Below are 26,290 nucleotides of genomic sequence, written 5' to 3'. Positions count from 1 at the left end.
TCAAGAATGGTCACAAAATGTGAGCAAAACTCACTTAACAAATATTTTGCTTAGCAACAGAAATGTTGGTCTCACTTGTGGCCATACATTGAGGACTACTTGTATTTCTGATGCCTTCAGGAAGTTATTAAAATTTGGAAAATGATTTTAAAATGACATTTCATAAAGACTCATTAAGGTCTTTTACAATAAGGCTATTGCAAGCTACTTTATATGGTATGTCACAAGACAAATATAAATACAGTAAAATACAATAAGATCTATAGAATAATGAGCAGTCTGCCTATGGAAGTTTTAATAAAGCGTATAGAAGACCCCTCTTATGGGCAGTTTAACTGGCCGTTGCAGTGGACTGTGTTACATAATCCTTCTGGTTGCTTCCATTTTTATAATTCCATGATTCAGCAGATACCAATCTAGCCTGCCATTCTGTTATCCTTAATGGCTAAGCATAAAGCAGAAGAATCACAGTCCTTCTATTGCTTCCTGTTCTTCAGTTGCTAATATATTGAGACATGCTATTTTTAGTCCTGGAGATAGCATGTAGGCATCCCTGACTAATAAACTTGGTGTATACATTTCAGTGGTGGGTTTCAAAATTTTTTAGAACCTCTTCTGTAGGTGTGGCCTGCTTTGTGGGAGTGGCTTGCCAGCCATGTGACCGAGTGGGAGTGGCTTGGCAGTCATGTGACTGGGTGGGTGTGGCCAACTTGTAAAATGTGGTGAAACTCACTTAACAACGCTCTTGCTTAGCAACCAAAATGTTGGCTCAGAAACTCTGGCATTTGAAGCACGCAAGTCTTAAAGCTGTCAAGTTACAAGACCCTTGCACCCCTAACCCAAACTTGACAGCTTTAAGACTTGTGGACTTCAACTCCCAGAATTCCTCCTCTCACTCTTCATCTTGATGATGTCCGGACGGGCGCGGGGAGGGAGCTGCAACCAGTTCTAAACGGCACTGTAGATTTGTGGAACCTCTTCTATAGAAGAGGTTAGAACTGGCAGGAACCCACCCGTGATACATTTGCCTCCTTCTCTTTGAAAGCCATGTAAGTTGGTGGCCATCATTATTTCTTGCCATGACAAAGTCCACTGTTTAAACTAAATGCAGTATGAAGGGGTGCTTATGGATGTTTGCCCTGGATCTCCCAACACTCAGCTTCAATTATTGATTCTGGATCCTTGGGCTATGACAGAGAGAAATATATCATCTACATGCATTTCCTTAAACTGAAAACCTCCAAGTGTAAACTGGCTCCATTCCCATGACAATTTTGATTGGCCTTTTCTATATCACTTTGGGATTTCTTTTTTGCTTCTTGACCAGAGGTGGGTTTCTGCCGGTAGTGGCGGCGGCAGGAGGCTCTGCCCACCCACCCATTGCACATGTGCGTGCATGATTAAAGCAGTAGTAAAAAAGATGGAAACCCACCACTGTTCTTGACCTTTATAAATTTCTTATGCAATGAAAATCCATCTGAAGCAGTATTTCTTTGAGTTGCAGCAGAGGGAGATGTGAAAAGGAGAGGAGCAATCAATGAGAGATCAGTTTTTTCCCCTCTCCTTGAAAGATGACCGATTGTTCATTAATTAAGGCTTAGCATTTAAAAAGCATTACGTGATCTACATTTTGTGCTCTTATTTCCATATCCCCCATCTTTTCTGTGGCATACAATATCTTTTAGATCATAGTCTTGTGGGTAGGTGCTTTCCCCCACTAAGTACATATAATAGAATTGGCAATATTTATGCACTGAACAGCAGAGTAAAAATGTTACTGTAAGAATGTGAACAATAAATGATACGTCTCTTATATACCTCAACTAAACTGTAGTTAGAAACCTGTGGAGATTTACATGAAGCTAGTTTAGAAAGCATTGTCCCTTTCTTTTCCCAATTACTTGTTTATTTATTGAATACATACCAAATACAATACCCATTGCATATATGTAACTCTAGGCAGCTAAAAATAAAATAAAAACAAAATAAAATAATCAAAAATTAAAAAACAAGAGCATAGAATAGCTGCCAGGAATGTTCACAATATCTCACAATGAGATCAAGAATGAATTGGGCTTACCCATACTCCCAGGGCCAAGGTTAGATGGCTAATCTCAAGGGAGATGATATTCCAGAGGGTGGGTACCACAGCAGATAAGGGTCTCATGCTGGGTCCCACCAATTTGAACTCTCCAATGCACCTATTTTTTCACTGATTTATTTTCGGTCTTAAAGTTGACAGATCCTTTTCTTCTATAATTCGAGTCTACATTTTTCTTCTGTATGAGCCGTGGTGGCACAGTAGATAGAAAGCAGTACTGCAGGCTAATTCACTGCTCACTCCAGGAGTTTGATTCTCATCAGCTCAAGGTTGACTCAGCCTTCCATCCTTCTGAGGTGGGTAAAAGGAGGACCCAGATTGTTGGGGGCAATATGCTAACTCTGCAAACTGCTTAGAGAGGGCTGTAAAGCACTCTGAAGCGGTATATAAGTCTAAAGGCTCTTGTTATAAAACGAATATATATTTTTCTACTTGATGTTTCTTCCATACCTTGGAAATTGGAGCTCATCAATTCCACTTAATTGTTCATGATGTGTGTGCCCAATTCTCTGCAAAAAGCCAAGTTGAGGGCCCTTTCATTCCAATGACAATGTAACATTATGTGGGAATGGAGCTGAGCTTCCAAACAGAGTGAGAAGAATGTGAAGACAAAATAAAGCCAACGCTTACCTTGATAATTAATGCTCGGAGGGTTGCAAAGCAATGGGTCAAATAAGTTGTGCTCTGATCATAGCTCAGAGAATTTATGAGGACCTTCAACACACCTCCAAAGATGTTCACCTTGCAATCCATAGCTAATGTTGCCTGTTGAAAGGAAAGGGAGACTTCTTAGGGCAGTGGTTCTCAACCTGTGAGTCGGGACCCCTTTGGGGATCGAACGACCCTTTCACAGGGGTCGCCTAAGACCATAGGAAAACACATATTTAAAAAAAAATATGGAAAACATAAAACAATTTTATGGTTGGGGGTCACCACAACATGAGGAACTGTATTAAAGGGTCGCGGCATTAGGAAGGTTGAGAGCCACTGTCTTAAGAATTTATGGCATACAAAATTAGTCTAATCTTGTTTATTGTGGCATGACTTGCAATCCTACATGCTTTGGGGTACGTTTATTCATTTAGGAATAAGGCAGAACTGTTAATGACACTTTTTTCTGTTTTGAAGTTTATTTTATTTCTGGATTTGTTTCATGCTATGAGCTCACCTGAAATCTTTTAGATGAGGGACAGTGAAAATAATTTTAAATGGAAAAAGGTAAGACACCTTTTCTCTTTTATGCTATTTATGCTGCTGAGAACAAAATATGAGAGTCTATAAACAATTTAAATTTCTACCTGTTTTTAATGAAGACAATTCCCTACAGCAATGCCAGTAGTTTTGTGAAGGTTCTAATAATTATAATATATATCGTTGGGCTCCACACAAAACTAGAACAAAAGTATGTATTATCTGTTAGCCTTTTTTAAGTTTCTCACCTGGATGATATTCTCTTGCATATCTAAGATGATCAGATTAGCTTCTGTAGCCAAGTTTCCACTAATCAGAGATTCTTGATCAATCTCAGTTTTTGTTCTGTAAGAACAACAAATGTTATTAAACATTCACAAACCAATGAATGCAATAATATCTTACATTAGAGAAATAACTTCGACAAACATCACAGTTTTAAGTTTTACAAGAGTGACCCCCTAAATCATTGTTAGCATAACAGCTTAGAAATTTAAACTGCTGTTTGTAAATCACCATAAACTATACTTTGATGCCACGTCTGAACGTCTGCCACGTTTTTAAAAAGGATTTTTTTAAAAAAGTCAAAATGGCCAGAGTGCCACTAATACGTCTTTCACTGTTCTGCCTCAAATATCTCACAAAAAACTTACCATTTTAAACTATCATCTGAAAGTGGCACTTGCCACACTGAGATTTATAATTCAACTATTATTACGTTTGTGCTTGTGATTAAATACCTATAAAAATACAAGTTTTATCTTTTTGTTTAGAGATTATTTTTAAAAAGGTCCTCTTTTAAGATGTAATATGACTCCACCCAGAATCATCTTATAGGGGAGATGGGTAGCATAGAAATGTAATAAATAGACAAATAAAATAAATGTATAGCAATCACATAGAAATTAACTATCACCTGCATGGACCAAATGACTAAAACAATGAGGGTTTTTTTTCATTTTTCACTAGATTACAACCCCAGTTTTACAGACAAGGAGTAGGAGTAAAATGTATAAAAGGAATGGAAGCCACTTTGAAATTAGTATTTCAAACTTTGATGAAGAGCACACAATCTTGCAACCCAAAGACTACAAATCAGAGTTAATGTATCTTTATCACGTTCTCAATGTAAACTGACATACAGAAATGCTTTTTACAAAATGACTCAAAATAAAAATTGTTTTTTAAAAAAGTTCCAGCAATGAAACAAGTAAGCAATCTAATCTAGTAACCTACTGCAAGATATGATACACAAAGAATTGGCTGTAAATATTTATAATTTTTAAAAAATGCTCATATATGATGCTAATACTCATATATGATGCTAGTATTTATGGAACCATGTGGACACAGACTAATTGAGAATATACTGCAGAGCTCCCATCTGTTTGTCAGTTTTTGGCTTCCAATGCATATGAATGAGAGTGTGGGTTTCTCCTTAGCTATCATGTTTATTGCTACAAATGCATATGACTGGCAAGCATAATTGCAACCTAAAATGAAAACCTAGCCCAAAATGATTTTTACCAAAACACCAAGTCACTAATGTTATAGTTCCAAGGAATGGTTTAAATTACTTTATCTGTGCAATGAACCACTGAGCTTCATAACTTGCTATATACAGTAAGATAATTCAAATTAATCTGAAGTCAACTAAATTTTGACTTTCATTCCTTTTATAAATTTTGGCACCTAATAAGATAGTCCTTATTAGGACAGACGTTTCACAGCGCATTCTGCAGGCCCTCACTGTTAAAATAAAGAAAAGAAGGTGGCTTCAATGACCATTTTATTTGGTTTATTGTTTTATACTAAAGATTCCAAACTGGGAGGAGAAATGCCTTCCTTTTCCTCAGCTGTAAGAGCTTGGGAGAAAAACTCCATAAAATATAGTTAGTCTTTGTTGGCAGCTCCAAATCCACGTGAAACTGAAAATGAAGAGAGACCGTGCCATGTTTTCCATTCTATTTGTTCTTGGCTCTTGCAAACTTCAAGAGAAACAAACAAAAATGTGTGTATTCACTTGAACAGGAGTCTCTAGTAATTTCCATTTTATTTAGTGTATCACCCAGAGGAATTCTGGTGTGTTTAAAACTATTCTCCTTAAGTACAGAGAGCCTTTCCTGCTGGTGACAGGAGAACAAAGGGATTTCAGAAAATTCTCTCTATGGAGTTTTACAGAAAGCTACACATGTATCTGTTCAGGATGCTTTGAAGATAGAATTTCCTGCCTTGGTACAGGGAGTGAACCTAGATGGCCCTTGAAAGAAGCAGTTCTGGTAAAGGTGATATACATTCATTAAATTACTCACTTATCTTGCGTTTCGCTTGGTTGCCGCCACTGTGTCTGCTCTTTTCTCCATCGTAAGTTCTCATTCGACCCTGGGAATCTATCATTCCCTGCAAAGGGCAACATTCACAAATCACAACCCAAACTTTGATATCAACATTTCTCAGGCAGTAGGAGCTTCTGCAAGAGGCTACATCCACCGTGATTGCAGCCAGGAGAAATGTATCTTTTTGCCCGCAGAGGCAATGAGTAGATTTGATATGAAATTATTAAAATGTGACAGATGGGAACAATGTGTTCCCAAGACAAAGAAAGTACTGATCACAGAATCAAGACAATTATAAAGCAAACAAAAGAGCAGATGTGAAGAAAGGAATGACATTTCAGAATCCAGCCGTGAGTGAGGTGCAAGGGTCATTTTATGGTCCATCCTCTTAATGAAAAAATAGGTGGAAACAACTTCTGCTGCTGCTTTTCTTCTCCCTTTGTGAGGAGCTTTGTGAGGACTCTGAATATTATTTCTGCCAGATCGAACCTGCAAGTTACCAGATGAAAACAATCTGCAGCCTCTTTTGGACAATGACAACAACTACCAATCCAACAGCTAGCTTGAGTCCATCGTGTATTTTGTACTAAGTGGCCATTCAGAACTGGCTCCTTAAAACATTACATTATACAACTGAAGGTTAAGAACAAACTGAATAATGACTTAGTTCATTTGTAGATTTAAAGGAGGTGGATAAGAGGCACAAATTTCAATCATTTCAAGTATGATCTAGTATTTATTACCATTTATACCTTATTACGATTGGTGAGTAGTGCTTTTTGATCTTAGAAAGAAATAAAATGCCTGGACAATCCTAGGTTAGCAATACAAATTCAGCATTTTCCCTCCAAGGTTCATGAACCTCTACAATGTTACCATCTCCCTTCCCAATTTCTCAAAAGCAGCATGAAAACCATCCACAATCGTTTTTAAATCCAACAACCTAGGAATGCTAATAGTCTGCAAAATCTTTCCTTTCCTCTAAATTGTTGAAGGTCCAACGGTCTTAAAAATGCCCTCACCACAAAAGAAAAAGGATTATTTTGACACATCACATCTCCACCATCTACATCCTTAATTTCATGTGATGTACACATTGCACCAACTCCTTTGAAGGGAATTAAAAGGCATTAGGTCATCTTTCCCATTGAAAGATATGAGGCTGAGCAACTGGAAGGCCTCAGCAGGCAACAGTTTCTGCAAATTCAAACAATGACCATGGCTGAGCCATGTAGCAAGTAAATATGTTTGCAACCATTACTAAAATAAATTGGCGACACACTTGAACTTAGCCAAATCACAGAGATCTGGAATGCTTTCGAACTGCCACAGATTCCTTGCAGAGAAAATATTTTGGTGTTCAATTTAAAAATGGGAAGTTGGACAAATTTTCATGATTGCATTTGATCTACAAAATTACTGTGCTATTAACCCCATTTATCTCCATTCCCTCATCTATTCATATATGTCTGGCTTACATCCTTTTCACTCTTTGCTCAAAATTCTTGAAAATTTCTCTCAAAGTTTTCTGTAAAGATTTTGTTTTGACCAGGTTGGATGACCCACAATACAACTCTTGTTTGTATTCTATCTCTGACTGTTCTTAAGGGGGAAGAAAGAAGAGGGGAGAAAGGCCACATAACTCTTTTTTATTTGCACTATAACAATTTTTGAGAACCACATTCTACTGAACCAATTCACCATGTTCAGATCACTGATACTTTACCTGTTTCAACCTACAATTAAACACTCTTCTGTCAGTGAAATGATCCTGTTTCAGAATCCAATCCAAAGTGACTTTCAGCTGCAATCAGGTTTATTTTTTGCCTTAGTGCTTCCTAACATTTGAAGTTTTAGGTCATCTGATAAAACCCATAAATGGGTCTCTTCCCAAAAGAAGGACAATGGTAGAGGAAAGAAGTGGGCAAGAATAACTCCCACGTGACCTCAGATTCCTGATTACTAGCAAGCACACTGGGTGCAGTTTGCATCACACTAAAAATAACTTCAGTAAGGACCGTATCAAGGTTCATATTGTGTCACCCAACTGGAAACACAATCCTGATCCTATAAAATGTTATTCTTATACTGTATGTATAATAAACATACACATTCTAGTCTGAATGTATAATAAACATACATATTCTAGTCTTGCTGTAGGCATGAAAGCAAGCTGTGTGATTTTGGGCAGTCTCACAGGTTTGCTGTTTTTGTAGGGAAAGTAGGAAGAGGCAGGCGTATTATGTAGGAGTGCCACCTTTAGTTACAGGTAGTCCTCAACTTACAACCACTCATTTAAAGACAGTTCGAAGTTACAATGGCAATAAAAACGACTTATGACTGTTTTTCACACCAATGACCTTTGCAGCATCCCCATAATCACACGCTCACAATTATGATACTTGGAAACTGGCTCGTGTGTATGACAGTTGCACTATCCCAGGGTCAGGTGATCCCCTTTTGTGACCTTCTGACAAGCCAAGACAAAGGGGAAGTCAGATTCACTTAACAACCATACTACTAACTTAGCAACTGCGGTGATTCACTTAACAAGAAAAGTCCCAAAATGAAGCAAAACTCGCTTAACAACTGTCTCACTAAGCAACAAGAAGTTCTGTGCTCAATTGTGGTCATAAGTCACAGACTACCTGCATTCACAAAGTAATAAAGACAGGGTAATCAATTAATGAATATCTGGTAAATAGCAGCTGCCAACAAGAGTCCTGGTTTTGATTTTGATAGTAATATCCAACAATAACAGCTTGTCTCAAATTCAATTGCATCTCTGCCAAGTAACACCAAGCGCAAATGCTGTTTTGCTTTGAGGCTTTATTTTTGTTCCTTACCGAAAACAGTGGGAGGTGCAGGCACCATTTCTTTGCACTTGCAATGAGAAAAACAAACAGTCAAAGAACAACAGCAAAGACATACATACCAGCAAGGAGCTTGCTCCGCTTCACCATTTCACCTCTGGCCCCCTCTCCCCTCAGCAATGCCTCTTCCAGACGAGCTTTGGCATCTCGTGATTTCTTGAGGGCCTGAGTGCTGACTTTGTCTGAGCTTTGCTTGCCCTGTCCAAACAGATGAATACATTTACATCTCCAGGCAAGCATACTTCAGGACATAATAATAACAACAACAACATTACTGAAGCCTTTTAAGAGCCCAACTTGGAATTTTGCCCAAGGATGCCGGTAAACATCCATCTGAGAAATAATCTTTTGCAGTGCAGTAACCTTTTGATTTGGACATACCATATTTTTTGGACTATAAGATGCACCGGAGTATAAGACACACCAAGATTTCGAAAAGGTAAATTAAAAAAAAAAAGGTTTTTGTCCTCCCCGATCTCCAGGAGCACTCTGCAGGCCTCCCAAACCTGCTGCACGCCCCGTTTTTTGTGAAAAATGAGGCATGCAGAGAGTTTGAGAGGCTTGCAAAGTGTTGCTGGGGACCAGGAAGGGCAAAAATGCAACGGTTTGGGAGGCCTAGAGTGCTCCCGGGGGCTGGGGTGGGCAAAATCAATCAAAAAATGGTCTGTTTTTGAAAACAAAATGGGACATGCAGAGAGTTTGGAAGGCCTGAAGAGTGCTCCTGAGGACTTAACAGGGCCAAAACATACCTGTTTTGTGAAAAACGGGCCCTTTTTCGCTCATTTATGCCCTTCCCAGCCCCCAGGAGCACTTTGCAGGTCTCCCAAACCCTCTGTGCACCCATTTCTATGAAAAATGGGATGCCAGGGTGGGGTTTTGGGAGGCCAAAAATGCTGTATTCAGTGTATAAGACACACCCAGATTTTCACCCTCTTGGGTGTGTGTGTGTGTGTCTTATATTCTGAAAAATACGGTAATTTCCTCTACCTTGTATTCAAAGCCTGAGACACAGATGAAAAGAAGGTCTAAGATCCGGTTCAGCTGTAGTAAGGAAAGATCTGAAATCCATTTCTGAATAAGGTTCTGATCGGCATTTTTCATGATCCACAGGAAGCAGATCAAAAGATGACGGGTTGTCTCAGGACTTAATGTGTTATATGATTTGCAGGACTAGAAAAAGATGACATGAAAAGTTGGTAAAGTAGCAAAAAGAAAATGTATCAGAAGACTTCCAATATAGCAAATTTTACCACAGGAACAAAACATTGCAACATCACATCTTCAAATTGTGAGAGCTTCTTACTGTCATCTTAGAATGTCTTTTCTAATTAATAGCCAAGAGCCATTTTTATTAGGGTATTTTTTATTTTTTTACTAGTTACATTTATATCCTGACTTTCTTCCAGCTCAAGACAACATACAGAGCACTTCCTCTTCCAATTTTTCCCTACAACAATCATTCTATAAATTAGGCTGAGAAAGAGTGTATTTGATTACATAATCTCCAAAATCTGTTCCTTTCGGCTTCCATGGTGGAAACTGACTGGAACCTGGACCTCCCTGTTGCTAATCCCAATATTTTTACAACCCTAGCTCATTTTCAGTGGTAGTGCAGTGGTTAGAATGCAGTACTGCAGGCTATTTCTTCTGACTGCCGTCTGCCTGCAGTTTGGCAGTTTGATTCTCACCAGCTGAAGGTTGACTCAGCCTTCCATCCTTCCAATAAAATGAGATAAAATGAGGACCCAGATTGTTGGGGCAATATGCTGACTCTAAGCTAAATCGCTTAAAGAGGGCTATAAAGCACTATGAAGTGGCATATAAGTCTAAGTACTATTGGTATTCCTATTATTATTGAGCAAGGAATATCTTTATTTCAGATTGGTGAGCAAGGATCCTCCATCCATAGTTTTTTACTCAGCAGAAGCCATCTCCTTATTTGACTGAAGTAAAACTTCAAATGGCCATCACTAAGTGTCTCAATGGAGTGACTTCTGATTCATGTAGGAAATGAAAGCTTTCCAACATGAGGTTATGATAAACAGATAAGGAAAAAGATACGGATAAATATCCTAGACCCCTGAGATGAAGATACACCTTCTTAAATGGAACTCAATAAGGAACCCTTTCAGATGGGTTTTCTATAGGGCTGGTGTCATTTGTCAACTGAAAGCAGTTCTACTTCAAACATCCCACTGCCAGATTAGTTTACACTGCTGCTTTACACAATGGATTAAGTTCATTTGCTTAATCATGTGCAGTTAATCCCCTTAGTCCAGGAGAGATGCTAGAGTCTTCAAGACAGTTGGAATCACAACATCCATAATCCCTGGCCACAGTTAACACTGGCAGGGGTAACTGCGGCTGTAGTTCAAAACGTCTAAAGCAATAGTTCCCAACCTTTTTTTGGCCATGCCCCACCTAAGCAACTCAAAAATCCTGATGCCCCACCTGTGACATATAATCCTTACGTTATTCAAAAAGTGAACTCTACTCACGCAGCGGAAGCCTAAAAGGCCATTAACTTGGTTTAAGCAAGGTTCAAATTGCCCCATTAAAAATCAAATTGCCCCCCTGTGGGGCGTGGGCTCCACGTTGGGAACCATTGGTCTAGAGGCACTCTGCTGCCCACCCTCATTTTAGGTAGAGAAAGAAGTTTTCCCACTTGGAAAAAACAAAGTATACCTAGAACGTACGTAACTACCAGTCTAGCTCAAATCAGAGAATGAGAGAAGTTTAGATAGCAGGGCTAATGATAGTAAATAACGTTACAAGATGAAATCATAGGAACATTATTCAGGAAGGGACTCCTGCAAATTACTGTAAAAAGCCTTACCATCGTAAGCATAGAGGCGCCAGAAGATCGTAAATTAAACTGATTTCCAGCAATAGCCAGAGCAATATTGTGGTTAATCTGGTTTGCCGATTCTTGCTCTTCATCTGGCCACGCAGCACGGCCTTTCCCATTGTGAACATCTGGAACTAAATTGGAAAGAGCAGGTTCTCTGAAAAGGGTTTTCAGCATGGTCCAAAGCCTTTTCCATATTTCTCCAGTCAAAGACCTTTTGAATAGTTTATGCTCAGAGGAAGATGTATCAAGAGTGTTATCCCGTAACCACTGAAATGCATTTATTTTGTTCTGTCTGCTGTGGATTTTGATATTCTGGTCAATGATCATAATAAACGTAGTATAAATATGTAGCTAAAAACTTCTGAATCTGCAAAACTGAGTTGCAGCACTCCAAATCAGTCAGCCACAGACCTGCTTCTTCCAATCCTGTAGTCTGTTTTTCTGACATGAGTGCTAACCCCATGGAAGCAAGAGCAACAGAGTATTAAAATATAACCAGGCTGAAAAGCACAGAAATGCCAGGTTAAAGTTCCAAGCAACAACGGCATATTTGGAAATATGTCTACATTTCTGAATAATCTGCATCCAGAACAATATTAAGTGAGATGGGCAGTGCAGAAATTTAAGGAACAACAAGGCTATTGCATATCAGCTGGAGTGGGATGGCAGCCTGTGAATTCTAGCATAAAGCCTACTTTCCATGTGAAAAAGTCCAGCCCTGAAAACAATGTATCTTATATGATACGTTTCTTGGGGATCTTTGAAATTTGTCCTGTCCCTTGATTAGGGTGAACTGGACTTTGTCTACCGTGTTTCCCCCCAAATAAGACAGGCTCTTATTTTCTTTTGACCCCACCCCGAAATAAGCACTTGGCCTTATTTTCATGGAGGGCTTATTATTTTTGAGGTGCGGCCAGTGAGCTCACCTAATGGCAGCTGCTGTGTTGCAATATTTTCAGGGAGGGCTTATTTTAGCGCATGCGCTCAAAAGCCCGATTAGGCTTATTATCAGGGGAGGACTTATTTTCAGGAAATTTTCAGGTATTCCCGCTGTTTAAAAGAGTTTTGTGTGCCATTACATTATGATTCTATGTATGCATGCATCTGGCATGCCTCCGGCCTTTATTTTTACAATTCAATGTAGCTACCTAATTCTTCCTCTTCCTCTTTTCTCCACAATAGCCCAGTGAGGTTTGCTGGGCTGAAAGAGGGTGGCTTAAGCAGGTTACGTGCCTAATGGAAGATTGCAACTCACACAGTCCCGATTTCTACTATAGCATTTTAACCAATCTGTCAGACTGGTTTTCTGTATTTGAACAACAAAACAGAATATTTAGTATAAAACTACCGTTTGTGACTGCTCTTTAGAAGGTCAGATCCTGAAGATGAAACTCAAATACTTTGGCCATCTAATGAGAAGGAAGGACTCACAGGAGAAAAGCCTAATGCTGAGAAAGATTGAGGGCAAAAGAAGAAAGGGATGACAGAGAATGAGGATGGAGTCACTGAAGCAGTAGGCGTGAGCTTAAATGGACTCCAGAGGATGGTAGAGGACAGGAAGGCCTGGAGGAGCGTTGTCCATGGGATCGCGATGGGTCGGACACAACTTCTCAACTAACAACAACAGCATGTGACGTCTAAAATTACCTCGTTCTCAGAGCTAGATAACAAAAAGATTTGTTTTAACTCTAGAATTAATGAATTTCTTTACTTGGCAAATTGTACGACAGATAATATATCTCTAGTAATGTTCACAAGTTTTTTAAAACCAAGTCATACTTTCTAGCTTTAGTTTCTCTTATTATGTGACCTTTGTTTCCATCCTTCAGTCTTGTCATCTGCTTCCTTCTTGTTTTTCTTTTCAGCTCTTCTTTTCTCTCTGATTATAATTGATTAAAACTGCCCCCTCTGTTTGCCCTTTTCCCAATATTTTATGGTGTTTCCTTTGCTTGTCCTGCATTATACAAGCTCAGACCAGGAACAGCCATGGCATAAATTTCTCCATTCAATCCTGCCTGACACCGAAACAACAGATGGGGAAAAAACACAACAAATGCGCTCTCAAAAGCCTCTAGGCATTAAGAAAACTATTTAGACAGCGGTATACAACACTAAAAAAGTAATTACATAAGAAAAAGTTGAGAAAACAAAAACAGTGGTGCTAACACCATTACTACTCAAAAATGTTAAAATTACTGGTTCTTGAAAATATGTACCTGGATTGAATCACATCTTTATCACAGTTACACAGGAAGAAAGTTGGAAACTGAACACAGATTATATTGTCTGGTGCATGGCCAGTACACTAGGAAAGAAATGGAAATTCTCTTGCCGCACAGATAACAAGGGGTTCCCCCCGCCTCTGAAGGACCCATCTACATCTTATTAAAACCAGATCCTTAGAAGATGATCTGTGAGTCAAAATTGTGGGATCTTGTCAGTGGTGGGTTTCAATTTTTTTTAGAACTTCTTCTGTAGGTATGGCCCGCTTTGTGGAGTGGCTTGCTGGCCATTTGACTGGGTGGGAATGGCTTGCTGTCCATGTGACCGGGTGGGAGTGGCTTGTGAGCCATGTGACCGGGTGGGCGTGGCCAACTTGTAAAATGTGGTGAAACTCACTTAACAACGCTCTTGCTTAGCAACCAAAATGTTGACTCAGAAACTCTGGCATTTGAAGCATACAAGTCTTAAAGCTGTCAAGTTACAAGACCCTTGCAACCCTAACCCTTTAGAAAAAAAAACCCAGGGGTGTTCAAACTTGATAGCTTTAAGACTTGTGGACTTCAACTCCCAGAATTCCTCCTCTCGCTCTTCATCTTGATGTGTGGACAGGCGGGGGGAGTGAGCTGGAACCGGTTCTAAACGGCACTGTAGATTTGTGGAACCTCTTCTATAGAAGAGGTTAGAATTGGCAGGAACCCACCACTGGATCTTGTGCAGTTTTATAAGGATTTTGAAAAGACACATCAGTATTGGAAACTGGCAGGCAGGTGATTTGCACATTTGAACATACTATTTTGTAAAAATCAGATCCAAAGTACTGTGTCATCCTAATATCTCTCTCTCACTTTGCTATGGTCACTTAATAGATTAGCAATTCTCTGTGGAGCTGTTTTCCATGTTTGTTTAGCCGCTACACCCCATTCACAAGTCCAATAATGTCGATGAAAAGATATTGGTTCTGTTTTCATGAGTCATGACATTGTTACCCATTGTTAACTGAACCATGGTTCACTAAACTACATTTTCTGAGCTTAAGTAATGATCAATTAACCAGATAAGAAGGTCTGCATAACATGCTAGGTTAAACTATGTTTTAGCTTATTCGCAGGCGTTATGTTTGTCTGAGGAGCCTAGCAAATCCAATAAGGGCAAAACTACACATAAGCAACACTGAACATGTCCCATTAAGTTTGTGAAACCTTTTAAAATGTCATACTAATGTCAGTTCTTCCAGTTCTACCACCAGGTTGGTACAGATGCTGAGAACTTTCATTAATTAAGGAAAGAATTAGCACATATTTTGACAGTCCTTCTCAGCAATGTAAGAAGTGTTGGGGATGGAGTGCCATCTACAGGACTCCAAGGAACAGAGAATGCATTACAAAACTCAGAAAAAAATATGTCCAGGGAGCTGGGAATACGCTGAGCTGGTTCAGCTGAGGCAAGAGGAATTTTAAGTACTAGGAACATTTTCATTTCAAAATATTGGGAGAATAATCATTTAGTTTTAAATGCAGAATGGGGCGTGTATGTATGCAAAAGCTGCAGTTGCCATTTTTTTCTTTTCTTCCGTTTTCCTGCAACAAGCGGAAATCAGATAACTTTTCTCATCTCCTGCATGAGCTTTGCACCTAAGGAAACACTCTGTCGTTTGCTTCAGAGAAAAATGCTATGCCCTCATGAAGTTTGCTTGTTTGTGGCTTAAGATATTTTGTGAATGTTGATTTGCAAGTCACACTTCATGGCAGCATATTGCATAAAGACATCTAATAAATTCCGTCCTTACATTTTCCATTAAATATACTTACCTATCATACCTAAATACCTGTATTTAGGCAAATATATTTTGTGGTGGAAATTCATTACCTTACACTGTAATGACAAATTCCTGAATTTCTGCTCTATTTTGCGATCATACTGAATTCCACTGAGGTCAAAACAACCCACATCTAGCAGATAGTAGGGGAAAACAGTCAACTTTTTCATTTTTATATACCATCTAGAAGACATTAAGTATATCATCAACAACATCATCATCTCTTGCCTGTAAAATCATGTAATTGAGGAAGGGCATCCAGAATTATGCCAACCAGAGGCAGATAAAGGGCAGCAATTTTCACTTTCATTTCTGGCTTCAAGCAGGATTTATCCAAGTCATGTAAACTCATCAAGCTGTGGACAGCGCTGACAGCTTTCCTCTGCACTTTGCTTATTCTGCCAAGACAAAAAAAGACAAGGACCCTTTTTAATCGGTTAATAATAGAATAGCCCAAGAAATAACAGGATAAACATAATGAATATGGGAATATTTGAGAGACAAATTAAACATGTCCCCTTTGGGAAAAGAATTTAAGCCATAGATTGCACATGCTTTTTTTAATTTAAAAAAAATACTATTCTCACACTGCTTGGGGAGTAACAAAACATTTGCAGGTCACATTATGCATATGGGAGCATCCTGGCCTAGTAAAATAATATAGACCCAGTTGTTTATCCTTTTGGTATGTTGGGATTAGGCCGTAACATTAGTCCAACATTAGTCCATTAGTTAAAAGTGGCTGAATTCATACAATATGTTACAGTAACATGCTTCTTAATTTGCTTTGATATTTAGAGTACAGATAGTCCTGGACTTATAACCATTTTTGTAGTGACAATGGCACTGAAGTTGGCAGTTACAATGGCACTGAAAAAACGGACTTACAGCAATTTTTCACACTTATGACAATTGCATCCTCCCAATGGTCACATGATCAAAATTTGGATCCTTGGCAACTGCATGTATTTATGACAGGGTCATGTGATCATCTTTTGAGACCTTCTGACAAGCAAAGTCAATTGGGAAGTCAGATTCCTTTAATAACTGTGTTACTAATTTAACAGCTGCGGTGATTCACTTAACAATTGTGGCAAGGAAGGGGCAAAACTGACTTAATTGTCTTGCTTATCAATGGAAAATTAGGGCTCAGTTGTGGCCATAAGTTCATGTACTGCATGAACCAAACTTATGAAAAACCTGACTGAACGTTGTATGAACATACCTAACTTTGGTCTATCCATTAAATGATTCTCAATCTACATATTTTCAATCATTTAATCATTTCATAGTATTATGGCTTGGCTTTATCCTAAATCCCTAGATAGACGAAGCTGTAAAAATTTCTACGAAACCTGCCTATGGGTTTTGATCTTCTCAGCACAGCAGTCAATTCACTTACTGTTTATTTAAACTCTGTCTCATACTACTGCGGGATCTAAACTGTTCTGCAACAATTCAGGGTTAACTGCCCTTGACACTGATTTTATTTATTTTATTGGTTTATTAAATTTGTATCCCACCTTTATTACTTCATAAGCAACTCAAGGTGGTGAACATACATAATACTCCTTCCTCTTCCTATTTCTCCCACAACAACAATCCTATGAGATGCTTGGGCAGAGAGACAGTGACTGGCCAAGTTCACCTTGGAGACTTTCATGATGGCTAAGATGGGACCAGAACTCACAGTCTCCTGGTTTCTAGCCTGGCGCCTTAACCACTCGATCAAGCTGGCTGATCCTAGCTATATGAAAAGAAGAACTGAGTGGTTAAAGTATTTCAAGAATACTTGACTGAAACCCAATTCCGTACCCATAATTCACGAGTATTGCTTACACGTGCAAACCTTGGGGGGGGGGGGAATGAGACCTACCCTTCCCCTTCTGCATCCAAGGTAGCGGACAACTCTGTGAAAAGTAACCCTGTGATGAAATGCTGCTGCCGATAATCTGCTGTAAGCTCAAACATGCTGGAAAGTTTTTGATCCTGGAAACTTGAGCAGGAACTTGAATTCTATAATAAATGAAAGAAAGTGGCAAACGGTATGCTTATATTGAAATCCAAAGCATAGATTTAATGACACAGCATTGTTAATTGCATTTAAATAATAATAATAGCATGACTTGACATAAAGTTCTTTCTTAAATATCACTGCTTTATAACAAAACAAAATATCCTTAATTTCATCTCTAAAACATTTTATATGAAAATTGAATTAACAATCATTTATTAAATCAAAGGAAGAACGTGTGTGTGTGTGTGTGTGTGTGTGTACACAGGTAAGGCAAAAACTGATTATCATATACAGATGTGCTCTTAGTTGGCAAAGGTTCAACTGATAATATTAAATCATGCCGAAGAAGGAGAAATTGCTGTTGACTTCAGCCACTTTGTGGGTTATTCCTGAACGTATAAGGGTATGAATATGTTTGTGCACAAATGCCTTCAGTTGAATATATAATATTTTTTTTAATTTAACAGACAGAACTGATCGGATCAGATTCCTTTTCCATTCTTATATGGCAGAAGACTGATCTGAATAGCTTACCTTCTCAGACAGACTAGATTCTGCTTTTTAAAAAAAATTGGAATCAAGTTCTCCAATTCCTCCTAATAGATACCTTCATAGAAAACATTAATGTTTACAAATAACTCAAGATGCCATTTCTCTGTGTATACTAATGTATATGAGAAGAAAGAAATTGTGGTTTGTGGATTTATTCCTGTGTTCTGCATGTTTAATGGAATATCTGGCCTATGTATATGCAATTGCATTCAAGCATTCATGCATTCATTCATTACTGAATATGACAAAATTAAGGGGTGATGTCAGCAAACTAACTCCTGCTTTCCCATCTATACAGATGTATGGAGCAAAGGATGACAATGGGGCAAATCAAAGGATAATGATTTATGTCATTATGACATGAAATATTAATGTATAATCAATGAGAAGAAATATGAAGACCCGATCATTGATATATTCTGCATCTGCTAAAGAAGGTACTCCCAATATTATTAAATTGTATTTTTATTTTAAAAAATAGGGGAAGTACCTGGGATGATATAGAAGGAGAGGGAGATGTTGGAGCACATCCTGAAGTCAGAAAGAAGAAATTCAAATTGAGGTAATGTTCATGACTGCAGAGAATTTGTAGGAACTCCAGCCTCATGGACAACAACACTGGGATATTACTCATTTTATTTGACAACTAGAAAGGAATAATTGCAAAGAAAAGCATGATGAATACTTCCATAAAGAGAGAAATACTTTGATCTTGAAACAGATCAATAAAAATAATAAATAAGCAATATACATTTTCAACTGTTCCATTTAATACTTGCATCATATTAAGTTTACACCTATTAGACCTCTCTCCTAGTGACAAGATTTAATAAAATGGATTGTTTTCTGTTAATGTCATAATTCTCATTACAAAGTAATTCTGTAATATACTTCCTTCATCTGTGTAATTTAAAAATATTGTGTTTTCAATACATGGCAATTGTCACTAGCAATATTAGTACAATTGAATTACATGAGTAAAATCTATCAATGCAAAACTGATCTTTTAATTCCAAAGAAGCCTTAGGAGAAAAGCAAAATTCCATGGTACTGGTTTGAAACCTCTGTAAAGAATGTTAAAGGAAGTATCTGAAAAAGTTGGGAGGATTTTTATATGTCTAAAATTGATAAATGTTGGGTGTCGGAATTGTTGTGGCCAACTCAAAATTAGTTCACTTATTCAGGAAGACCCTATGATTGCACATATGTTAGTCTGTGCCAATTGAGGGAGCATCTAGAGCAGGGATGTCAAACTCGATTTCATTGATGGCTGCATTAGGGCTGTGTTTGACTTCGGGGGGGCAGGGGTGTGTGGCCAGGGGGGCATGGCCAGCTCAATGTCACTCATCGAGGCTCCATTTTGGGCCACGACGGCCTCCTGCAGCCCTCTGCCAGTGGAAACAGAGCTTGGGAGGGGCGCACATGGCCTCACTGAGCTCCATTTTCGCTAGCAGAGGGTTGCAGGAGGACTTCACGACCCAAAACAGAGCCCCTCCATTTTCACTGGCAGAAAACAGTGAAGGACTGCGGGTCGGTTCTTCACTGTTCCCAGGGCAGGCTCACAGGCCAGATCTAAGCACCCCGCGGGCTGGATCTGGCCCCAGGCCTTGAGTTTGACACCCCTGATCTAGAGGATCATACAAATGTTCTTCTGACATATAGGTTCTAGTCTAGACATTTGAGTTCATTGTTTGACCTGACAAGTCAGTTTTCCATGTGTAAGAAGGCTAAGGTAGGGATCTTTTTGAATGAAATATTCACCAATTACCAAGCTGATTTGAATGATTTAATCAATAACTTTTATGGAGATGGGATGTTTGTCTCCACTCATATTTTGACAACCTTCAGTCCCCATCAATATTAGCATGATTGAGTCAGAGTTCATGAAAGTGATGAAAAATTGGGGACCTGAAGATTTCATGCTTATGAATTCCAGACTGAGGCCATTTCAAAGTCACAAAATAGACTGCTACCTTGTGAATTCTTAAATACTTTCCATCAGCCAAAAGGAAAAAAAAACTTGGTAGGAGTAGGCCCGAGAAACAAATATCTATACTAGCCCTACCTCCATGCTGCTGGTCTTAGGAGTATTGGACTATTCTCCAAATGGGCAGCTTAGATCCTATTAGTGTGAAATTATACTCAGGAGTTTCCCCAAGAGTTGTAGACAAAAAGAAACAAGGTACTGAATCTGCAGGATATTTTAACCTTTCTCTCCTGACATTTGTTACTTGGTTTAAGAGAACCATGGCATAATAACTGGGAAAAGCCCATTTTTAAAGCCTCACTTTAAAAGCTTCCATTTTTTGCTTTGGTTACCACACTGCCCAATGAAGAGTTTTTAGGAATGTGAAATATCGAACACTATTATCTGATTTTCAGCCAGCTAAGTAAGATATTTTTATAATAGGATATTTGAATTTTTCTTATGGGCAATGGACTTCTCTCTGTTTTACACTTAAGACAGTAATCTAAAATCAAATCTCTGCACATTTGAAAGTTATAGATTGGAATGTACTATTGCATGCCCTTTATTTGAGGGATTTTTATAACGAGGCCTACCTGATTGCAGTAGTATTTGATGAGCTTAAACACAAATCCACGATCCATTAAAGAAAGAAGATCGTACAGGAAAAATGCCAAGCTAATGTTGATCTTTTCTGCCTGTTCACTTTCCTTAAAGAAAGAAAGAAAGAAAGATTATTGCCCCCAAAAGAAATGTGCTATGCACTCTGAGGTAAAATAATTATAGATTAATTATTGCATAATAATTATAGATTAATTTAATTATATACTACATACATCTAGGATTCCTACATGTCACAGACAGCATGAATACTTGACACATGTTTGGCAATATGAAGCCTGACTGAGTTTAATAAAAGGATGTAGATGTCAAAAATGTAATAATGATTAGGGAAAATCTGTAGATTTCAGGCTTGTTTGATTAACTAATTGTAACAAATGGCTTTATAAAACATAGACCAGACATCTGATAATATCCATTTGTCAACTGACATTTTGGATGTTGCAACAGGTAAATTAGAATAAAATATTCTAATCTGACTGGATGTTGATACTATTCAGATTAAATTTATGAAATATGTAAGAAAATATGAAATGCCTTCTTTGGAAACTTGGTGGTGCAGTGGTTAGAATGCAGTATTGCAGGTTAACTCTGCCCATAGCCTGGAGTTCGATTTTAACAGGGTTCAAGATTGACTCAGCTTTCCATCCTTCTGAGATCAGTAAAATGAGGACTCAGATTGTTGGGGCCAATATGTTGACATTGTAAACTGCTCAGAGACTGCTGTAAAGCACTATGGAGCCATATATAAGTCTAAGTGCTATTGCTATTGCTTTGTCTTTTGGATTATAATTTGGTATTTTCACCCTATAGTTAAAGTCATTACAAATATATATTTAACCTATCAAGCTATTTTAGAATACCATCATGGCCCAGGACTCAGAGTCTGAATCTGAAGAAGCTGTTCCAGATGAACCAATGAAATGTCAGCCTCAGGAGACACCAGGCCAGGGATTACTGAGATTGATCAAGCATAGGTATCATCAGAACAGTGAGTGGTCATATGTTGCGATCTGCACCCAAGCCTTCAGTCTTATAGGTAGAGCAGAGAGCAGAGCAAATATACTCAGTCAGGCTCCTTGCCAAATAACTATCTTAATTATAGATAGCTGGATGCAGCCTGACTTAAGAAATAGTCCCGACTCATGCTTCTCTGTTGGAAAGAACTGTCTGATCTGCTCTGGTTTATTGCTCATGTGTATTCTACTCATGTAAAACATCCTGAAATTTTCCCTTTTAAACTGACTGTCAAACCTGGCTTGGCTTTCTAAACCTTGGACTGGATTTTAATTTCTCTTCCTTTTAAAAGTGAAACTATCCTTGCAAGTTTTCTTTTCAAGAGACTATTTACTTATCTACTCACCCTTGAGTAAATTGCTATTCTCACCTAACATAGTGTGTGTATGTGTGTGAGTTTGAAATATTAATATCAACCTGAGAAGGATGCCCTCTGTCTCTTTGAACTTTAATTTGGTTCTTGAAATCTTAGCTTCTTTCGGTAAATAGTTTAAAGATATTAATGGTATGGTAGCACTTGGTATTGCACCTGTTCAGAAAATAATACCGTGTTTCCCCAAAAATACAACAGGGTCTTATTTTCTTTTTACCTACAAAATATGGCTTGGGCTTTATTATGGGGGGGAGGGTTTATTGTTTTGGAGTTGCCGGGCGGCTGCTCTCTTGCGAACGGGCTCCCAAAGAGCCGGGCACAGCCTCATGGGCGAATGGCTCAGTTGCGCTGTCGCAGCAGCACAACACAACAGCCATGAAGCGACCACACTCACGAGCAGCCACCCGGCAAACCCCCTTTGCAGCCAGGCATAGCGCCATTCAGTGACCTAAGGGTATCGCCAAGCCGCGTGAGCGCCTGTCCGCCGCCGCTTGGCTCCTGCGGCTTGGCACCTTCCAAATGCCAGTGAATGGCACTCTGCACAGCTGGAGGGGGGAGTTGCTCTTGCTCACCCACCTCCCAGCCTCACGATGCATGGCCCAGCTCTCATTACAGAGCCAAGGCACCTCCGCCGCCACCACCATCCCAGTCTGGCTTTTTCCGCTGCTTCCAACCCGAGTCTTTTGGCAGTAGCCGCTCTGGGCGCTGGCTCTATGGTTTGTGGGCCAGCTGCCTGCAGAGCGTACAACCATAGAGCATGCGCCCAGAGCAGCCACTGCCAAAAGACTCAGGTTGGAAGCCGCGAAAAAAGCCAGGCTGGGATGGCGGCAGCGGCGGCGGTGCCCTGGCTCCGTAATGAGACCTGGGTCATGCATCGTGAGGCTGGGAGGTGGGTAAGCGAGAGTGGAACAGCCGCTCGCACAATCCCCCTCTCCAGCCGTGCAGAGCCCCATTCACTGGCATTTGAAAGGCACCAAACCGCGGGAGCCGGGCGGTGGCGAACAGGCGCTCACGTGGCTTGCCGATACCCCTAGGTCAGTGAATGGCACTGTGCCTGGCTGCAAAGGGGGTTTGCCGGGTGGCTGCTCATGAGCGTGGTCGCTTCATGACTGTTGTGTTGCTCTGCTGCAACAGCGCAACACAGCCATTCGCCCATGAGGCTGTGCCCGGCTCTTTGGGAGCCTGCTCGCAAAAAAGCAGCCCCCTGGCAACCCCCCTTTTCAGCTGGGCACAGCGCTGCTCACCAACCTAGCGGTATCCCAAAGGTGCCAAGCAATGCGATCACCTTGCCTCCCCCCAGGTTCCCGTGGCTTGGCACCTTCGGGATACTGCTAGGTTGGTGAGCGGCACTCTGCCTGGCCGGAGGTGGGGGGGTTGTCCAGGGGGCTTATATGTGAGGGGGGGCTATATTTTTGCCCACCAGAAAAATGTGGCATGGCTGTATTATGAGGATATGTCATATTTTTGGGGAAAAACAGTATGGTCATTGCTTTAATCAGACAATTTTGTAATGTTACTACCAAAGCTTATTGATATTGTACAGCCTTATGATTTATACTCTGGCTATATTTATAATTTTAAAAAATAATTTACAAAGGTCCTCTTAGTCACGATTGCCACCTGCTCTTCAAACAAAAGTTATGATTCCAGAAGTATCCTCATATTGTATATCAGGTCTATCTGAAGAAGTGCACCTCTATCCAGAATCAAAGATAGTAAATTCCTAGATCCAGGTGGCCTCAAAACTTTCAGTCCCTCTCTGGTAATCAGAAAAAAAAAGGCAATGATCTAGAATTCTAACATAAATAATGGTTGATTTTGAATTGATACTGAGGTACAGAAACAATCTCCCTGGAATAAAATTATACAATTGTGAGATTTCTTTGAGGTCCTGTTTATTCTAGATTGTAAAATTACCTTCTGGTTCTTGATTGAAAGTGCAGCAACCTCTGAGGTAACAACACTGACAATTGTGGTGATGTCATCTTTGAAGCGGTTGGAAAATCGAGCACTGCGGGGAACATCCTGCTTCTTTACATTGTCAACATACTGAGCCATGCTTTTTACCTCAAAAAAACATCAACATTGTTTATCAAATGTGAGTTTGTAAACAACGACAAATAGTAGAGTTGAAAGAATTCCCACATTGTGAAGAATTCCCACATTGTGATAACATTTCTATATTCTGTTCCAAAAATTCTGCAGCTAAAATGAAAACTTGCAATGTACCTGTTAAACCTAAATGTGGGATTCCATTCTAAAATTCTTGGGTGTATAATATAATCCGCATTAGGTGTATTGCTCAACTATTACAATTAATAGTATATACTCATACATGATTTTTTTTTAAATGCTATTTGACCACTGGGACCCTTAGGGACCCAACATTAGGGGTTGTCTTCTCTGCTGCTTATGACTAGAATATCAATAAAATTCTTCCAGTGTTCTGCACAATCACATATGATTAATGTGTTTGATGTGACACTGGATAACTCTAAACAGTTTAGTTTTTTTAACATACATATGTCTATGTATGTATATTTATTTTAAGACTAATTATTCACTTACTAAAAAAAAAAGTTCCTTTCGGCCAGTTTATATTTTTGCGTATTTGATGGATTTGATGGAGATGTCAATTTGATTAATAATATGGAATAAAATTTTTATTTTAATTGACTAGAAGAATACTATTACTTCCTTGAAAGCTATTCCCATTTCATAACGTCTCTCCTAACATGCTGTAGGCATTTATTGTTTGCTCAGGAGTCATATTTCCTTATTACCTAGTGACGGAAAGGAACTAAATGCTTATGGAAATGCTAGTGACGGAAAGGAACTAAAAGATATTTGTTCTATTTTATTCGGGTTGAACATCAAATCATATACTCTGATTTCCTTTACTGAAAATTAAAGGACCATACAAAATCTTACCAGCAATTCAAAGAAGAACCAAGAATACTTGAAGACTGATTCTCTCACCATGCTTGTGCTGACCACCATCTGAAGTGCGATCTCTTCATGAAAATGCTACACAGTATATTAAAACCCAAATGTGATTACCAATTGACTTTCAAGGTTATATTTCAAAGCAGAACTCTGAAAGCAGGAGATCCAAAAGGGAATCTTTTCATATTAGTCCCTGAACGCACACAGGCAGCTAAACATTAAGAAAGCACACAATGAACTGTTGGCAGCAAAATAAAATTGCCCAAAAATAATAGCTGAAGAAGTGGTGAAAAAAAGATTGACTATTCTAACTGTCATACATTTTGCAATGGCAGAATTAGGACCAAAAGGCAACCCTTGAAAAGAATGAATTAGTAGAGCCTAATAAATCTTACAGTACTGTATCAATAGTCATTTTTTCCAAGAAAAATTAGAAATAATTAGTGATAATTGCGTGTATGACCAACACATAGGTGGTCCAGAATGAAGGTCTACATCTTCTGTAGCATGCAGTTATACTTTAATTCATTTTAAGTTAATAAAGATGAAGTCTACAATAATATATGCAAAAGGAGACTGTCACATAAAGCAACGTGGAAGCCTTTAGCTTTAGTAAGACTGAAATTAGACACCTTGCAGTTCTAAGTATAATCCTTATTGTCATTGTACTTAAATACAACGAAATTGGTTTAAAATTAGAAGATCCAATCTTTAATAACTCCCTGCATGTATAGACTAGTTTTTGCCTAACTCTACTGTGGCACCAGGAGCTCAAAGCTACAGCGTCTAAGCGCGCCGCCATCTGTGATATCTATTTATTTAAAGATTATTCAAATACAACTTAAATTGGGTTGAATGCGTTAATGATTTAGGATGACTTAGCTGGGATTTTCCTTGCCATTTGGCTTTCTGTTATTCCTAAATCCCAGAATACATCAAACATTTATCCAATAAAGAGAATCTCCCATGTGTGCTTTTCCTTTTTGTTTTTGCTTTTGCTGCAGTAGAGAAAGGTAATTTATTATGATCTCTAGAGAACAGTCACTAAAATACAGGTAGTCATCGACTTACAACAGTTTATTTACAAAGTTCAAAGTTACAACGGTACTGAAAAAAGTCACTTATGACCATTTTTCACAGTTACAACCTTTTCAGCATCCCCATGATCATGTGATCAAAATTCTGATGCTTGGCAACTGGTTCATATTTATGATGGTCGCAGTGTCCCATAGTCATGTGATCACTTTTTGTGACTTTCTGACAAGCAAAGACAAAGGGGAAGTCAGATTCATTTAACAACCGTGTTACTAACTTATCAACTGCAGTGATTCACTTAAAAACTGTGGCAAGAAAGATGGTAAAATGAGGCAAAATTCACTTAACAAATGTCTCACTTAAAAACAGAAA

At 38.9% G+C, this 26,290-nt stretch overlaps 1 protein-coding gene across 3 annotated transcripts in view; it reads right to left on the bottom strand.

Moving 5' to 3' along the window:
- The window catches only part of DOCK8 (dedicator of cytokinesis 8), a 94,141-nt gene that overhangs the window by 14,719 nt on the left and 53,132 nt on the right, over nucleotides 1-26,290 (bottom strand). For all 3 annotated transcript variants that reach the window (XM_081940981.1, XM_081940982.1, XM_081940983.1), the window contains 12 exons: nucleotides 24,869-24,964; nucleotides 23,855-24,004; nucleotides 20,523-20,636; nucleotides 18,451-18,606; nucleotides 17,268-17,407; nucleotides 15,620-15,789; nucleotides 11,338-11,483; nucleotides 9,489-9,671; nucleotides 8,564-8,699; nucleotides 5,605-5,692; nucleotides 3,541-3,637; nucleotides 2,732-2,866 (listed from right to left, as the gene is read on the bottom strand). In XM_081940981.1, coding sequence (XP_081797107.1) covers nucleotides 2,732-2,866; nucleotides 3,541-3,637; nucleotides 5,605-5,692; nucleotides 8,564-8,699; nucleotides 9,489-9,671; nucleotides 11,338-11,483; nucleotides 15,620-15,789; nucleotides 17,268-17,407; nucleotides 18,451-18,606; nucleotides 20,523-20,636; nucleotides 23,855-24,004; nucleotides 24,869-24,964 — 1,611 coding nt within the window. The remainder of the gene's footprint in view (nucleotides 1-2,731; nucleotides 2,867-3,540; nucleotides 3,638-5,604; nucleotides 5,693-8,563; nucleotides 8,700-9,488; nucleotides 9,672-11,337; nucleotides 11,484-15,619; nucleotides 15,790-17,267; nucleotides 17,408-18,450; nucleotides 18,607-20,522; nucleotides 20,637-23,854; nucleotides 24,005-24,868; nucleotides 24,965-26,290) is intronic.

This window comes from Natrix helvetica (genome assembly GCF_964273705.1).
Source record: "Natrix helvetica genome assembly, chromosome: 2".
In the NCBI taxonomy this organism is placed as follows: domain Eukaryota; kingdom Metazoa; phylum Chordata; class Lepidosauria; order Squamata; family Natricidae; genus Natrix; species Natrix helvetica.
Note: the sequence above shows the minus strand (reverse complement) of the source record. Positions and strands in the feature narration are given on the sequence as shown.